The 18,619-nt window shown below is 40.4% G+C and overlaps 1 protein-coding gene across 5 annotated transcripts in view; it reads left to right on the top strand.

The window, feature by feature from the left end:
* CCND2 (cyclin D2) overlaps positions 1–9,871 on the top strand; it is a 48,262-nt gene extending 38,391 nt beyond the window's left edge. For 2 of the 5 annotated variants that reach the window (XR_014885866.1, XM_085233942.1), the window contains one exon: positions 5,197–5,430. Coding sequence is in view for 3 of the 5 variants with exons in the window: in XM_085233904.1 (XP_085090030.1) it covers positions 5,197–5,349 (153 nt within the window). In the remaining 2 variants the exon portion in view is untranslated. Of the gene's footprint in view, positions 1–4,978; positions 5,163–5,196 lie in introns of those variants that run through there. The other 3 variants (XM_085233904.1, XM_085233913.1, XM_085233921.1) reach the window with 2 other exon arrangements.
* Positions 9,872–18,619: the final 8,748 nt, after the last annotated feature.

Below are 18,619 nucleotides of genomic sequence, written 5' to 3'. Positions count from 1 at the left end.
GAAGTACAGGAGTAGGTTGTTTATGCCACTCCTTCATATCTTCTCCATGGTCACGTAGGTAATGCCACAAGGCAAAACGTGATGTGGTCTTACTGTTGTCACTTGCTCGAGCAGGAGAACGTCTTCTTTTGATAGCTGAGACATTAGATGCCACCGGCTGGGAGGAAATCAAGTTGATCAGCCCCTCCAATAGGCTGTTTTGGGGATTCTGGTCCCCATTTGATGTATCCGTTACCTCCATGGATTTATCAGCTTCAGGCACGGTTGATAGTTTGTCTATTATATCTTCTTGTTTGTTTTCCATTCTGTCCAGCTTTTCAGCTACCTTTGTAATGGCTGAAACACAAGCTCGCAGAGGGCTTAAATGTAACTCAAAGTCTTGAAGTTTATTAACCAATTCACTTATAAGGGGTCTTCTTTCCCCTCTGCCATACATTGCTGCAAATGTGCTGGCGTACCTTTCTGGTGCGGTCTTTGTGAATGTACGCCACATGTTTGGTGTACACCTGACTCTCTCGGGATCATGCTCTTGGTCTGGCTCGTCAGGAATGAAATCGGGGCTATGTAGCATTTCCACCACAGCATATTCTCTTAAATAACAGATGCCTTCTTCCATATCAGCCCATTTCTTTTTCTCAGGCATCAGATCATCTTTGAAGGGGTATCTTTCTTTTACAGCTAACAACATCCGCTTCCAGAGGGTAAAGGCCTGGTTCTGGCATGTACTAATACCTCTGTCAATGGCTGAGTCCCTAGCAACGCCACCCAGTTGGCGAGCTTCTCTACTATCCAGCCACACACTGTTGGCCCCATTGTCCCAACATCGAAGTAACCAAGTGGCAATAGGCTCATTTGGGTGACGTGAAAAGTCTTTTCTCAGACTTCGAATTTCATTCATTTTCAGAGATCGATCAACAATGGTAACGATATCTTGCTCACCTCTTACTCTTTCGGGACTTCTTGTTGCCCTCATTGGCGCCGGTGACCGTGGTCTTACTGAGGGCCCCTCCCCTGGACTTAGGGGTGCTTCTTGTGGATCTTGGAGCCACTCCTCCGGACCTCTCTCCTCTTCTTTCTTCTCTTCTAACTGAGTCGAGATTCGTTTCATTTTCCGTCCTCTTACAGGGGCAAGTGACATCAATTGTGGTGCTTCCTGTAGTTGATCAGGTTGGTCAGTTCCAATGCTCTCATCCTCCAGTTCAGCTCGGAGCCTGTCTCGTTCGATTATGAGAGTATCTAGCTCAGATTGGAGGGTGTCTTGTTGAGATTGAAGACTGTTGAGTTTGGATTGCAGGGAGTCTCTCTCAATTCGGAGGGCATCTCTCTCAGATTGGAGGCTGTTTCTCTCGACCAGGAGACTCTCTCGCTCATTTTGCACTGTTTCCCTGAGACTCTCCTTTTCAATTTCACAAACTCTCTCCCTCTCCAGGATAGTATTGAATAAGGCCCGGTAAGCATTAGCCAGGCCCCAAACAATTTGGGCCTCCTCAGATCTTCCTGAGCCACGACATTCCTGTCTCAAATATCTGTTTAAATTTTCAGGGTCTTTCAGGTGTTCTGGAGTAAAGTTCCATGACACCGAAGATTTCCATCTCTCTAAAGTCTCACCCAGGCCTCTCCACATTCCCTGCCACTCAGTATTTACTGGTTTTGGGGCAGACTTCCTCAAAATATAATAAATACTAATAATAAGTGAAATGGTGAGCAGTACATTCACGGAGATTAATAACGTGATCAGGTGAGCATTGAAAATCCGCATAAAGAATTCAAAGGAGAGGCTGGAAACCTGCTTAAGAATCCCCAACCCTGTAAAATTAGCAGCTCCCTCTGGAATGGTATGCCACATAATATGCAGATGCCACATAGTTATTTCCATCCATGTTTTCAATTGGCTATATATACCTATTGCTCCATAGAGCAAAGTGGTGAACTTAATTAAGGCCCAGTATGTTTTTAGCATTAAGAAAGAAGAGACAGTGGCATGCAGCCCCTTAAAAGGCAGTTTCAGTAGAGAAAGCATTTTTTCTCTTTTTTTTTTTTTTCTTTTACAGAAACAAGATAGCAAGGCTCAAAGTTTACAAATATCCTAGAGTATTGGCCGTCCGCCTGGACTTTTCAAGGTCACGCTTTCAGACAGTACTGGTGAAACAGATAAACTTTCCCAATGAAGCTGTCTGAGAGCGGAGAGAGAGATTTGTTCAAAAAGCTAAAAAGCAACTGTTGCCCGCATTCTCCACCAAGAATGTCAACGGTTTACGGGCTGGTTCGGCCCGGTTCCGTGACTAGAAGGGCGGAGGGATCCGCGGATCCGCGCCCCTGGAAAAAAAAAGAAAATAAGGGACCCCGAAATAATTGAAAACAGTGGCAACAATCTGAGGTAAAACAAAGTAATTTACTAAATATGGTATCAACAGAATTTTATAAGGAGAGAGAATGTGAAATTGATGGTGGATCGGCCTTACCACAACGCTGAGATGAGAAGCGCAGGCAGAGAAGCGCAGGCGAGAAGCGCAGGCAGAGAAGCGCAAGCGAAGCAGCGCAGGCAGAGAAGCGCAAGCGAAGCAGCGCAGGCAAAGAAGCGCAAGCGAAGCAGCGCAGGCAAAGAAGAGAGCATCAGGTGACCTTGCCGGGAGTTATATCTCCTCGCTGACCGCAAAGCCCCCTGGGGAAACGTAGCTGCTCTTCTCCTCTGGACAGGCACCCGGAACTTGAGCATCAGCAGTCAAACCCCCAGTGCATTGCATGATGTTATGATGTGGAATACCGATAATGAAAAATCATGAAACCATGACAGATCTGGAAATTCTAATAAATGTAGAGTTAGTGTTGTACAGCCTAGATGTGTTCAACCTGTGGGCCTGGACAGCTAGTAATGCAGCTCCACAAGATCATAAACTTTTAACGTTATTATTTTAGAGAGATTTTTCATGAGTCAGTTGCACACAGCTTTACCACAGGCTGCATAGGAGATGAAAACACTGTGGAGGGGAGGGTGCAATGCAGTGCCAGCTCTGCCTCTCGCACCCACCACAGTGTGCATAGTTGAATCGAAGCCTGTGTATATTACACATTACATGTACTTGTGTCAGTTGACAAGTAAAATACGGCAATTACCAATAACAGTATTTCAGCTTACCTACACATGCATGTGTGCCTGTGAAGACATGCTGTACAATCAATAGGTGTACAATCAATAAGTGTACAGAGGTTAGGCTAAGTGGGATTATCATGGTGGAAAGATAATAAACGAAAAATGCTCACAATAAACTCCAGAAGGAGATCTTTCCTCAGTGGCATTGAGCACTTAAGTGGGATCTAGGAGACGTGGAGCCAGGTTCCACCCCTTCCAGTACCACAAGTGAATTGCCTTCACCTGTGCTTCTGTGGCTGACTCATTGCTCGCCTCACGTGATCAATCAGAGGTTCAAGTGGTCAATTAGAGGTTCAGGCCCTGATCAACAGTTCCCGTAGACATGCATTTTTTGTTATTAAGCAGACATGGATGTTTTATTGTTTAATTATTAAACTTGGCTTTGTGTTATTTTGTAAAATAATAAGGTAACACAGTAATTGCAGAAGAAATATCCAGAATGCTTGTATATGTCACGGTTTTAGCTGAGGCAGTGTTAAGAAAGCATCGATGTTTTGGTTGTTCCTGAATGACTGGAGCGCACCCAGGGCTGGGCTGCTTGGTGGAAGATATGCCACCATTATGGCATGGCAGGGGATGGAGTGAAGCCAGGATGACTGGCTTGAATTAGGAAAGGGTTTAGTGCTTATGATATGATACTATGCAGAAGGCTGTAAAGTTGTGTGGAGTTGGCTGAGGGCAACTGCTGCATGGGAATTGGTTGGGTGTTGGTCAGGGGCTGGTAAGACACTGTGTTAATAATTGGGTTGTTGTATTCTTAGGTGGGTGCTGGTTGTCGGATGGCAAGTAATTGCGTGTTGGATCTATAGAGAGATAGATATCATTGCATTTTTATTTCTGTTCTGTTTTATTAAATAGTTTCCATCTCAATCCACAAATTCTATTTTGTTTCCAGTTCTTTCCTTCATCCCACTTGAGGGAGGAATGAATGAACAGCTCTGTGGTGCTTACTTCATTGCTGAGTTAAACCACAGCAGCGTGGTGCTGAAAAATATTGTAATTTTCAATGTCTTAAGCTAACAAAAAGTATAAAATGTTTTGTGTTACATTTTAATTAGTTTTGTGATATGTATTTGATTAGAGTTTCTGATACTCTGACCATGTGGGGGCAATTTGAGAATAGGTTTCAAGATTTCTGAAAAATCTCATCAATTTTTTGTTGTATTTGCAACTCCATTTTCAATTGATTTAAAAACATAAACTAAAAATTTTTAGATGGAATGTATAGAGTAGCAATCAGGCATTTCAGGCATTCAGCTCAAGGAAAAAATTGATCATGTCTCTTTACCAGATTTTTATAAGCCCTAGGGAGGTTGTGGATGCCCCATCCCTGGAGGTATTCAAGACAAGGCTGGATGTGACTCTGGGCAGCCTGGTCTAGTAGTTGGCAACCCTGCCCACAGCAGGGGAGTTGAAACTAGATGATCTTTGAGGTCCTTTTCAACCCAGGCACCTTTTTTATGATTCTGTGAATCTATGATTCTATCTTACTAGAGAAAAATACCCCTTACTTCACAATCGTACATTATTCTTGTCATCGGTTTTTAGCAATATGTACATTTATGAACAACTGTTCTGAAAGGCGAAGAACATGAAGAGTAAAATTTCATCAAAAATGTCTGATGAGCACCTTGAGAACTCAATAAGAATTGCAGCTGCTTCTCTTGAACCACACAATGATGCATTAGTTTCACAAAAACAAGGTCAAATATCCCACTAGCTTTATGTTTTTGTTGCTCTCTTGTGTATGTTTTAATAAAAAATCTGAAAAAAAATACAAGACGTTTTGTTACTTTTATATAACTATATTACATATTTTATTTACAGCCCAAGATAATTCCTCTGCACTCAGTGTGGTCCATGTGAGCCAGAAGGTTGGACACCCATGATTTAATCCAGGGGAGTTTGTAAACAGTCCTAATCTCTGAGAATTTAAGGTTATTTTCTGCCATGGCAGATAGGCGTTTCCTGCTCTTCAAACTTTACAAGTTCAGTATGAAAAAAATATATCTAATGAACAGATCAATTTGCTTTTTATCTCCTAGGACTGCCTTAAAGCTTGTCAAGAACAGATTGAGTCGGTGCTAATAAGCAACCTTAGGCAAGTCCGGCAGCAACAACAAAGCAATCCTTCTAAGACCGTTGAGGAACTGGACCAGGCCAGCACTCCCACAGATGTGAGAGATATCAACCTGTGAGGACATCAGCACAGAAAGTCAGGCTTGTTCTCCCACCCCTTTTATTTTTGTTACTATTTTTAGATTTTTTTTTTTTTTTAATCTACTCCCACGTAGAGCGTATTTAAAGCTCTTTTAGGTGAAAAAAAACTGAATAATGAAAAAAACATTTGGTGCCCATGATGTTCTACAGAAGGGAATCCCGCAGTGTATTTGGTAATTGTTATTTGATTATGTATCAGTGATATTAAATGCTTATAAAAGCTAGATAAATGTAAGCCTGCATTTGTGGGAAGAGAGTATACTTGTCTATGGATTACAACTTACTGCATACACCCCTTTTTTAGATTTAAGAAAGGAACTGTGTGTGCGATTTTATGGCTTGACTAGATTGCAAAGCAGTAGAAGAAGGGCTAGGGCAATGTGGGAAAAGGTCCCTGAAGCAACTGAACCATTTTCAATGCAGAAGAGATTTGCTGATCTGTCACCTCTGTTAGTAGTCAGAAGTGTTTGTTGGATCTTTGTATGTTAGTTTTGTTTATTCTTGCTGTCTGTGGTAGCTGCTACTTAAGAAAGAAGATGCTTTATTTTGCCAGCTAGAAAAGAAGGTGTTTTGTTTGTTTAGTTTTGCTTTAAGTTCCCCTCTCCCCTATGATTATTTCTACTTCTCCTTCAGAAATGGTTCATTTTAAACACAGCAGCATCTTTGGCATGAGGGCAATCCCTTCTACCCAACTGTGGGCCAAGCTGAAGTTATAGAGTACTCACGGTAAATGGGGGAAATGCAACAAATAATTTTGACTAGTTGGCTAATCAGACCACCTTGAACTTTGGATTACAAGATGCAGTGGATCATCTGTGAAAAAGCATTATATTCCTTTACAGAGATAATGTTTCACATCCATGTTAACTTTTGGCAGCTCTTCAGCTTCGTGTAAAGATAATTAAATGATGCTGTGTCCATTTTCCTCTTTTTAATGTATATTCACTGTGTTAAAGAAGATGAGATTTGGTGTGAGACCTAACTACCCAGCTTCCTCCACTGCCCCGTCATGGCTTTTGAGCATTTCAATAACTTTATTGATCCAGAGTGAACATTATTATAAATCATTTCATTCAAAAAGCACTTTGAAAATTGTTCGTAAGGGATTAAATGAAATGGTTTATGACAATTTTGCCAAGGAAAAAAAAAAAAGGAAAAGAAAAAAGACACAAAAGCAAAGCATATAGCTTTTTATAGTCAATATTCTCCAGTATCTGGTGTACTTTTTTTAGTTGTGGTGTTTCTGGAAATACCAGCACCTGCTTCAGGTGACATTCCCGTCATGACATTCCGGATAAAAGCCTCATGATTTATATTGTTCAGTGTCACAGAAGGATCTGAATACCACCAGTATGTTATCCATGGACAATGAAAGAAAATTTGCTGGTGCAAAAGATACAAGTGGTGAACGTTGAGGTTTGAGACTTGGATTTTCATTACAAAGGTGTATTCAGTGTACTTGAATTTATTTTTCTGCTCCATCTGTAAAGAAGAGGCAGTTAGTTGGCAAAGGAGTTGGAGCAATTTTTTTTTTTTTTTTTTTTGCACGATTGTATTAACAGTTTGCAAATATACAGAATGAAGTTGTTGGTTGCAATGTTAATGGTTGCAATTTTCAGACAAAGTCCAGAAAGAACATGCTACTTTGAAGAATATTATATGAATGGACTCAGCTGCATTTGGCTAGATGAGGGTAGAAGATGGAGTAAAGTTTTGGTTATTTGTTTGGGTTGTTTTTTTTTTTTTTGTGCGCTGCTAAGAAGCTATGATTTGTTTCATTCTTATTCACATTAACAGTACTTAGCTGTATTGTTTCACTGAGTGTGCTGCTATTTTATAAACGTTTTTATAATATATTATTTTACTGCTTAAATTTCAAATCCTGAAGTAGATGGTTAAGTGGAGATATGATGAATTCTGTGATTTACTGGAAATGCCCTGTACAGGTTGGGTTGTTTTGTTTTTTTTTTCCTAATAGCGTGTTCATGATTTATTTTTATTTTTACTTCCTTTTTTTCTTTCTTTTCCTTCCTGATCACATCCTTCAAAGATGGTATACTTACCTCAGGTTTACTGGACAAGATAAAAATGGTTCCCATTTTCACAATACCTCACAACATGACAGTTACTTACTCCCTGCTGAAAGCCTCAGCAGAGCTATCGGTGCAAGTGGCTGCTTAGGGCCTGTGCTTTGGCCAGTGGAACACAGTTGCACCGGGTGCGTTGGGGAAAAACTGCAGCAAGCAGGGGCATTGGCTCCCTTATGGTCTTTCATAGTGGAAAAAATGCACTGGTTCAAGGGCATATCCAGGAGCGCCTCTTGTGCCTCCAGACCCTAATCCTGGATGTGTGGATGATGTGTGTGGTGGCTACATGTCTCCCTCTGGACACTCCAGCCCCTTCAGGTGCCCACACAAGCACAGGTAATGCCTGGCTCCCACAGGCTTAACAGCTTGGGCAGCAGGATGGCAGCCAGGATGGCCGCACTCAGAGTCTTGCTGTTCAGAATGGCCAGCTCTGCCTCACAACCCATGTGAACAACTTGGCCCAGCTGCCTACTGTGCCTCAGTGGTCAAGTGTCAGCACTCTCCATATCCTCTCTGAGTCCTGAGCCATAGTGCTCAAATCTGCTGTTCTGTGTGCAGAAGTCTCCATCTTGTAAGGTGCCAACAATAACTGCTCTTAGCGAGGCTTGAGGGCTCAAGTGCTCTTCCCCCAAGTGGCTTCAGGGCCACAGCAGCTATAGGGATGGGCATAATACCTCACAGCCTGACAGAGCAGGTTTCAAACAGCTGTGTTGCTGGAAAACGGTAACTGGATGGCTTTGTTCTGACAGTGGCTTTTCACACTGAAAGCACATAAAATTCAGCAACTGCATCACTTTTAAATGAAAGATAGTTAATTTTTGGAAGTGTTGTGATTAGCAAGATTCCAAAGCCACATGCAGCACACATATGAGGTAATATTCCCTGACAGATCAGATAACATTCTGGCAGCTTATGCATGTGCAAGTTTTCATGCTAATGCTTAATGGAAAATCATGCAGACTGTGGGCAAAATGTTGCCTGTGCTTGACGTTAGCACGGCTGCACATAGAAAGCATGGGCCTAAGAGCATGTAAGTGTTGCACTTACATGCTCTGCTCCTCTCAGTTCTGCCACGCAGCATGGCTGAGTATAGAAGTAGCTGTGAGAACTGCCCTGCTCTTGAGAATTACAGGAAGTTTTCTGCCATCTTTAATGTGCCATCAGGATGTTGTAGGCTGTTGTAGTGGAAACACAGCCAAGTCAGTGGACTTAAGCAAGTGCTGTTTTGCCCTGACAGGTTTACTTGCATGCAAGGGATGAAGGTTGACCCCATATTCTGCAGTGTCTTTGTCCACCAAATGGCTCCCCATTGAGGCTTCTCTCTGCTGTGTCTGCCCATGCATGGGCATACATTCACAGTTTCATAGATTTAACTAGAAAATACGTGTAAGTGTTGTGGCTCTCACACCTCACTGCAGCTTCAGGGGGAAGTAGTAGGCACAAGATTTGGTTTGGAAGCAACAGCACCTTGCAGGGCTCTTGTGGAGCAGAGACTTGTCCACCACAGAGCAGGCTCATGCAACCACTGTGAGTGCTGGGAGCATCATCCACTGCAGTGGCATGCTTTATAAGTATGTGACATTCTTGTAAAGAACATGAATAGTTTCACAGTAGTATTCATAACAAAAATACTCTGTAGTGCCCCTTTTAGAAGATGTTATAAAAAATATTATTATTGCAAATGAGATGTAAGATTTTTTCCCTGAATTGCAGATATCATAAAAGCTTCCTGTGGGTTAATTAAAAAAAAAAAAAACAACAACTACTCCTGATGTGCCAGATGAATGGCATAACTGAGTAAAGCATTTGTCTCTCAGCTATTTGTTGTTGGTATTTTGATCTTCTCCTCCATCCAATGAATGTAGAGTAGGAGCGCCTCATAAACAATTTATTACCAACATGCTTATAAAAAAGAAAAATAGTATATTAGATATTTATTTCAGTGATTTATGTGCATGTCTCTTAAATACTCAATGAACCACATGGCCACTGGATTTTTTCCACTATGTTCATTAGTATTTTCTCATGTACCTCAGAAATCACTCTCAGTTGCACAGTTCCTGTTCTCAAGCTCTTTTTTCTTTTTTGCTTTAACGAGTGTGATGAAATATCAAGTCAGCTATTCTCTCACAATATGTTCCTTAAGAGATACGGATGTTTATATGGTCAGGGAATGCTAGGAAGTGTGGTAGTAGACATGATCAGTGTAAACAAAAGTATTTAGAAAGTATATGAGATTATTTTGGATGGACAAGACTCTGATACAGTATAGCCTTTTAAAAGGTCTTCTCTGTTCAGTGTTGTCCTTTTTATTAATAATCTGTTGTTTCAACTAGTTTAAAGATGGTTTTAAGAAAAGTGTTCTGGTGGAATTAGGTATGCTGTATAGACAATAAACTCACCTTGACCTAAATTTGCGTGTCTTGTTTTTATTCAGTGTGCAAAAGACGATGTGATTCTACAGCTTTTTATCTAGATAGATCATGTTACCACATGTATAAAATGAGAACTATTGGATTTTGTAGTCACAGAAGCTTTCTTCTAGAATGTCATTTATCATTAATAGGCAAATTCTGATGTGTTTCTTCTGTGAAAAGATCCAGTGAGATTTAAGGAGACCAAAGTCCTAAAAATGGTAAGCTTTTAGATTAAAATATTTTTTGGAAATGAAAATGAACTGGTGGAAAAGTCCTTGTAAGTACATGTGAGTGCATATTTTTGCAACCAATTTAAATTTTATTTAAATCTCCAATTATCTGTTGTATTTAAAAGTCAACTGTAACATTTTGTAGTTTTTCTTCCTATAAGCTTTGAGCAAACGGTGATTGAAAGTAAAGGGTTTTATGGTGAAGCTGGTGAAGCCAATGGGAAGAAATGACCCTTTGTGCATCCAGACTCCTTGCTTAGTCTGTGATCAGGAGACGGGACAGTAACTCTCTTCCAGTTTCACGTTTCATGCACATGTGACACTTGTGGCTTGAAATCAGTATCTCCTGCTCCACAGTACTGTAAGAAGCCTCTTTTCTACTGCATTTAAGGCTCTTGAGTGCACTTGGGTAGAGCAAAGAGGCACTGAAGAATGAAACTGTTTTGGCATGGAAGAAAAAATAATACTGTCATAAACTGAATAATACTAAAGATAGAAATAGACAAGTGAAGTGAAAGAAAATGAAGAAAAAAAGATACATTGAACAAGGAGAATAAAAATACTTAGAGGAAGAGAACATGTTCCTAAAATGAAAAAACATAGGACTAAAAAAATATGCATGAACAAATAGAAGAAAAATAATTGATGGGATGGGAAATATGATCTAAATAATGATGTATGAGTCAGGAGATACAGACCTTTCTAGTAAAAATCCTGCAAAATTGGAGCTGTGGATTCAGGCAAAGTCTTCTGAAACTTTCCTGGAAAGTGACTCCGAGCCTTTCATTTCACCAGTTACCAAATACAGATTTTAAAGCATAATGAGTCATCATTTTCCTCTGGTCACCACTTTAACATAACCAACAACCTGCAGCATTTCATAGGCATAACTAAGAGTCAAAGAACTGGAATATGTAAGGGTTGATCTTCCAACTTCCACTTGTAATTTAAAGCTCAAGAGATGCCCACTGATCTAATTTCAGGTCTTGTAGAATTAATTCTTTTCCCTCTGTAGTGTTCAGTAGTCTACTGAAACTTCAGTGATGTGCTCTTGCAGTTTTGTGTTCTAAGAAGTTTTACTAAATCCAGATTTAACAGAAAAGAGATTTTCTGTTGTAGCTTAAGTATGTTGAAAATGAGTTACTGGACATAGTGAGCAGAATTTAAAACTCAAATTAATTGGTCAAAAGCCTATTTGTTTTCTTTAGAAAAAGCTGGCTGAATGCCGAGAAGCCACACATGATAGGGTTAAATTCCATTATATGGCCTGTGTGTATCATAGTCTTCTTACCATTGGTAAACAATTTCTTACATGATGATCCTATATGTCAGGGTGGAGGCCAGTCACAAGCAATGTCCCTCAGGGGTCGATCTTGGGACCAGTGCTCTTCAGCATCTTCATCAGTGACATAGATGATGGCATTGAGTGCACCCACAGCAAGTCTGCGGATGACACCAAGCTGAGTGGTGCAGTCAACACATTGGAAGGAAGGGAAGCCATCCAGAGGGACCAGGACAGGGTCCATGAAGTGGACCATGAAAAACTAATGAGGTTCAGTAAGGTTAAGTACAGGGTGCTGCACTTGGTTCAGGGCAATCCCAAGTATTTGTACAAACTGGGGGAGATCTCTTGAGAGCAGCCCTGCGGAGAAGGACTTGGGGATCCTGGTGGATGAGAAGCTGGACATGAGCCAGCAGAGTGTGTTTGCAGCCTGTAAGGCCAACTGTGTTCTGGGCTGCATTAAAAAAGGGGTGGCCAGCAGGGAGAGGGAGGTGACTGTCCCCTTCTACTCAGCTCTTGTGAGGCCCCATCTGGAGTACTGTGTCCAAATCCTGGGCTCCCAGTACAGGAAGGATGTGGAGCTCTTAAAGCAGGTCCAAAGGAGGGCCACTAAGATGATCAGAGGGCTGGAGCACCTTCTATGAGGAAAGGTTGAGGGAACTGGGATTGGTTAGCTTGGAGAAGACTCTTGGGAGACCTCATTGCGGCCTTCCAGTACTTGAAGGGAGCGTATAAACAGGAGGGGGAATGACTGTTTACGAGGGTGGATACTGATACGACAAGGGAAAATAAACTGAGACGGGAGATTTAGGTTAGATATTAGGAGGAAGTTTTTCACACAGAGGGTGGTGACACAGTGGAACAGGTTGCCCAAGGAGGTTGTGGATGCCCTATTCCTGGAGGCATTCAAGACAAGGCTGGATGTGGCTCTGGGCAGCCTGGTATGGTAGTTGGCGACCCTGCACATAGCAGGGGGTTAAAACTCGATAATCATTGTGGTCCTTTTCAACCCAGGCCATTCTATGATTCTATGTTACATGAGGGCTTTTTAAGGAGCAGCAAACATAGCAAAATCATGCTCTAAAAAAACTGCATGCTAGACTGACTTTTATGTTTAAGAAAATTACAGAGGCAAAGGGAAGAAAGTTTTAGTATTGAGATTTCAGGGGGAAAAAAAAAAGCAATTCCCCAGTGTTTCTCATACAGTGTTTCCCAGTGACAATCTCAGCATATGAATTAGATTGTTAATTTTTTTCAGAAATCTTTCGAAGGGGACTGCAAATGTAACGTCTTTCTAAGTACAGAGTTTAGCTTCATGTTTCAAAGAAGATACCCTTCGTGCTTGTTTCAGAAGTCTTTTCAAACACTTCTGTTGCAATTACTGTATTTTTAAATGAATTGAATTATGTTACGACTCTTCATTCAACGCTGCTCTAAAGAAGCAAAAAGCTCTACAGATCTAATGCACCCAGTACAAGTAGAATTAAATTCTATCCCTGCTAAAGGCTATGGGAACTCCATTGTTGAATTTTAATAGGTTTATAATTTTCTCACTAACTTCAGTTCATTTGTACCTTGTACTGTAAATTACCAGTCACATTGATAAATGCAAAACTGTTGTGAAGGCAGTTAGAATCTCTGGTAAGTCCAACCAAGTCATTTTTTTCAATAGAAAACATTAGGATCTACGTTCTGAGAGTTGTGAAGTACATCTTTTGTCAATGACAATCTATATAGAAAGATAGAATATGCATAGAGAAGAAACAGGGTAGGATATAGTCTTGTTTATGCATCTGACTGTTGCTGATAGTTTGCATGTTTACAGTCACTTGCAGCCATAAATACAGAGTAGTTTCTAGAGAAATTATCACAGAATCACAGAATGGCCAGGGTTGGTAGGGACCTCAAGGATCATGAATCTCCAACCCCTCTGCCACACGCAGGGCCACCAACCTCCACATTTAATACTAGACCATTATATTAAAGCCTTCTCTGCACTACTTTGCACAATCACAGCCAGACCACTAGCACTAAGGGAAATTGACTAGCTCTCATACTTTGCCTTCCACACCACATTTCTTCCAGTTAGAGGAAAGTTTCTTTTAAAAAGATTTTGGCGGTCCCTTTACATTTTTTTGGAGAAAGCTGGCTGTACCATGCTTATTCTGCACCTCCTTGAAATACTAAAAAAAATAAAACTCCCCTCACACACAAAATTTTAATGTTTCTTAATATCATATATTTTAAAATGTTTTCAGAGAGAATTTACATTTCATCTGTGCGCACTGCAAGGGCACAAGTACACAACATTTTTACAGAGTGAAGGGCAAGTGATCTTACTGTCACTACTGGCCAGGGGGAAACAGTGAAAACTGGAGAGATCTTACTATAGGCACATGCCTGGAAGAATGTCAGGTTACAGCTCAGTATGGGCTTCAGTTGCACTGTGACTACTGCCTGCCCAGAGCTGAGTGTGTAAGGAAAGGTAACTGTCAGTAGCAGATACTTTAAGCTAAGAACTATTAAGATGTTAAAATAAGTAAAAGCTGAGAAGCTTCTCACTAAGAGCCATGTATGTAATATGCAGGGCAAAGAGGGGCTGCTCTGTGTTCTGCTGCAACCTACTACAGAATCAAGCTGATGCACAGTATAGTAAATAAGAAGAAAAAATGGGAAAATATATCCTTAAATGTCTGTACTCCTGTGGAAATGATGTCCTGATAGCTCTGTATTACTAATGATTTTTCCCTAAAAATAAACTGGGATGTAATTTTTTTTAAAACGTAACTTGCAAAAACTACTGAAGAATTAGGATAGACCAGTGAAGGAGAAAGGTCATCAGACTGGCCATGTTTGGTACTAGAGTTGTTCAGAGTATTTGGTAATGCTTCTTAGAGCAAGATCTGTAGTTTTTCTAGCTGGAATCAGAGATTACCTGAAGAGCAAAAAATTGACCTTTCTGATTATTAGGTTTTTCAGCATCTGAGCAGAATTGTGAATGAGACAAAACCTGCTGGAGGATAAGCAATGAATGCAGAACTTGTTATCCAGCACACCCAAACAATAGTTTCCCTCTGTTTTTCCAGCTTCCTCATGGTCAACCTCTTTGCCTCACTGAAAAGATTCTTATTTCAGTTTCTCTGGATTTGCTTCTTACACATGGTAAAGTATTCATCGTACTGCAGTGCCCTGACAGTACTATGTGTTTTCCCAAGTTTAGTTATTAAGACTTGGCCTTACAAAACAGAAATTTGCAACAGAAATCTGTAAAATTTGGATGTGATTATCCTTGATAGCTAGCAGCACCAGAGCAAAAGATTTAATATATAATATAAGTAACATGCAGAACTAAAATGGGAACCTAACTCGAACTGTGAAACCTGTGGGTGCATATTTCCTGAGGGCCACTAGATGACAGCAATGTAACTGACAGCTACTACTACTCTTGGAGCTCCTGGAGGAAATGCTGGGAGTTTAACAGACATCTGGAAAGCAAAGTGTTTACCTGAAACCTCTCTGTTAACCTAAAACTCACCTGAACACTTTCATCAGAGAGAGAGCATGCAACCATGGCCAGGGCTTCCACAGTTCAAGGTCTGTGCAAATTGGCTTGGAGTGCTGTTGAAGAAGTGCTGAAGGTTTTATGTTTAGAAACAGAAAACAGGACAGTCAGACAGGCCTGCAGCTGATATATCACAATTAAAGCCATCTAAAAATAATCAAACATATTCCTAAAAGCAATTAACATATGATGGCTGCTCCCATTACATCAGAGGCAGATGGTGGTGAGATAGTGGTGGAGACTGAACCTTCCCACCAATATTCCATTAAATTTTGTTGCCATGTAATGGATGGTAGCAGAGGAGCAATCTGACATTATTACGTCTGATATGGAATTGTGTATAAATCAAAGAATGTAACTGAATTTCTCAATGCAGAAAGAAATGCATCCAGTGACATTCACTGATGCTTACTTAATGTTTACAGAAACCGAACAGTGGATGTTAGCATAGTGAGGTGGTGGGTGGTGCATTTCTGCAGTGGTAAGAGTGGCAATGGGTCACCTCCTCTAGTCCAGATTTTTATGAGTGCAGTATGCAGGCTTTAGTTCATTGCTGGTCAAAATGCATAGATAATGGTGGTGGCTATGTTGAAAAGTAGAGTTTTGTAGCAGAGAATTGGCTCTATTAATAGTGTTATTGTACTCTTTGTATCTGTTGGCATTTCCATGGAAATTAATGGGAGGCAATCTCTGTAGTTACTGTAAAGGTATTACACAACCATGTACTCAAACTTGTCAAATTTGAAAACTGGCTAGAACACAGACTTTGTGCTAGGATTTGACCAAGTCATGAATTTCTTCATACCAGCAGGTCCTTGGCAAGATTATTAGGAAGGAAGAGGATAAATTCAGCATAGGTTTCTGCATGGCTGGTGTCCTTGTAAGATCAGGATGCAAGATCAGAACCCAAAATGAAGAAGGAACACAGAGAATACAGCCCAGCTGATGACTTATGTTTCGTATTTCTAGTAGCAAGCTGTTATTCCAGAGGGATAACTTTTCCTGGATTTCCAATATTGTCTAATTTTAGTGTTATGCAATCCACATGATAATGACTTAAGTATATAGTCAACACTGTTGAAATTCATTTTTAATAAGTTACCCATTAAAAAAAATAATAATTCACAGCTACACAAAAGATTTTTCTTCCTAAGATGATTTCCTTAAAATACTATTCCTCATTTGATAAGCTACTTTGCTTGTTTTAGCAGATATGTTTTATAAACATTTTGTTTCACTCGGTCAATTTAGAACACAGGCCCATAATCATAGGATGACAAGATGTGCTACAGCAGATCTGAGAAACAACTGAAGAAGAAAAAATAAAAAATAAGAAAGGTAAAACACTCAGGAAATAAAAAATATACGTGCTATGAAGATGAAGAAGATATCAACAAAGAGAAGATGATTAAACAATGGAAAAGAAAACATGAATTGTTTTTAATGGTGAAACGATAGAAATAGGTCAGAGCCGAGTCTGGCATCGGATCATTCAGAGGCTAGACATGTCACTAATTTCATCCACTGAAAATGTCAGTTCTGAGACACAGGTTATGCCACAGTACTAAGGAAAGATAAAAGGAAAGTGAAACAGACCCACTGCTGTATTAAATATCTATCATGTGGTTTAAGGTGCTAGAAAATGAAAACTATATTTTAATCTTCAATTATATATATATGTAATTATATATATATATTCAATTATATATATTTTTTTGTGTGTGTGTGTGTGTGTGTGTGTGTTAAAAAAAATTTCAAAGTTAGGTCAGATCTCTGGCAACCCAGAATCATTTTTCACATGACTCATTTATTCTACTATGTTGTGAAATCCTATTGCAAAGACACTCAGCTGTCTGACCAACTAATATTATGGTTAATTAGGCTGTCTGTAAACCATAAAACTTGAGATTTCTGAAGGGAAAATGATTATCTTTGGTTGCCTCTTCTGTTACTTTGTCATTTTACCAGCAGTTAGGTCACTGTTTAGTGTTAAAGAATATATCCTCCTTATAGTATCCTTGCAGGTTGCCAAGATATATGTGTGCTTTTTCATAAACATTTTTTTCAAAAACAGGAGGTTGGAAAAGAATGGCAAAACACATTTTAATTTCCCCAAACTTCTTTTTCTTTGCTTATTCACACTAGGGAAAATGAGAGTCTGAATGGCAATCCCTAGCAACTGAATAAAGAATCCCTTTACTCATGCAGAGCAAAAAGAATGTGAACTACAAAATGTAGATGTATCTTCCCACAAGTGCTGTCAGTTGGCCCAGAAAGAATACTAGGCAGCAGAGCTGATTTATTTTATGTAGCTCAGATGTCAGCTTTAATCTTGAGTTACCAAACATCACTGTGATATGGATTATGTGTGAGACATTCCTTGCAGGCGGTAAGTAAGTGGGTGGGATTGTTCAGTTTAGTTTCCTTTCTACTTTGCCTCTCTCCCCAGTTCCTCTTCATCCAAGAATGGTGATGGCTGCAGAGCAAAGCTAGCCTTTCTCCAATCTGCAGCAGTCCCACCAATCTCCCAACTAGATCCTGTGTACTGAAAAGATTTAGGTAAATAGGATCAGAAGATCACATTCTGCCTCATTTTTTCAGAAAAGGCATGAAGGCTCGGGATTGCATAAAAACAGATGGCCAGCAGGACAAGGGAGTTCATTATCCCTCTCTATTCAGTTCTAAGGAGAACATCCCAGAGTACTGTGTTCAGTTCTGGACCCCCCAGCATTAGAAGGTCATAGATCTGTTGGAGTGAAGTCCAGAAGAGGACCATGAAGATGATCAATGGGATGGAGCATCTATGATGAAGGATGAAAAAGCTGGGAAACAGAGAAGCATGGAGAAGGCTCCAGGGAGACCTCACTGCAGCCTTATGTTACCTAATGGGACTTACAGTAATACAGTGAGGGGCTTTTTTACTAGGGCCTATAGCAGTAGGATAAGACTTTAAACTAGAAGAAGGTAGATTTAGATTAAACTTTAGGAAAAAAATCTTTACTGAGAGGGTGGTGAGGCACTGGAACAGGTTGCCCAGAGAAGCTGTGAATCCCCCATGCCTGGAGGTGTTCAAGGCCAAGCTCAGTGTGGCCATGAGCAACCTGTTCCAGTGGGAAGTGTCCCTGCTCATGTCTGACATTGAAACTACATAGTCTTCAAGGTCCATTCCAAACCATTCCATGACTAGTACCATCCTGGCCCCAGCTGTTGTGGATATCTGCCTGGTGGGTGCCCATATTGCCTGCTTGAAAGCTGGTCTGAAGCAGTCGCTTTGAAACCACTTCCATCTCTGCTGACAATCACTGAGGAATCATCATTTGGCTTCCAAGTCCTCCAACTAGCTTGTATTTGGCATGATTTACCCACTATTCATATTACTCTGAGCTAAGTCACTCAAGTCGATTATAACTGTAAAGTCAGAATATGTGCCTTGAGGCTTTTACAATGTTTCAGACTGTACATATCATTGTTTTTAGTTTTAAAAAGCAATTATTCTTCATACATAGCTTTCTAAGCACCTTTTCTAAGGTGTGGTGCAGCCCACACCTCTGTTATATGATGGACCCACCACCACACTAAGTTGGAGTTTCTGCCCCAGCACATTTTCTTCTGCCAAACAGTGGGTGAACCTGCACTGGTACCCACAGTACCCACAGCCTCTCCCGAATAT

This window comes from Meleagris gallopavo, chromosome 1, assembly GCF_905368555.1.
Source record: "Meleagris gallopavo chromosome 1, MGAL_WU_HG_1.1, whole genome shotgun sequence".
NCBI lineage: Eukaryota > Metazoa > Chordata > Aves > Galliformes > Phasianidae > Meleagris > Meleagris gallopavo.
The sequence above is the reverse complement of the archived record's forward strand: the minus strand, read 5'-3'. Positions and strand labels throughout refer to the sequence as shown.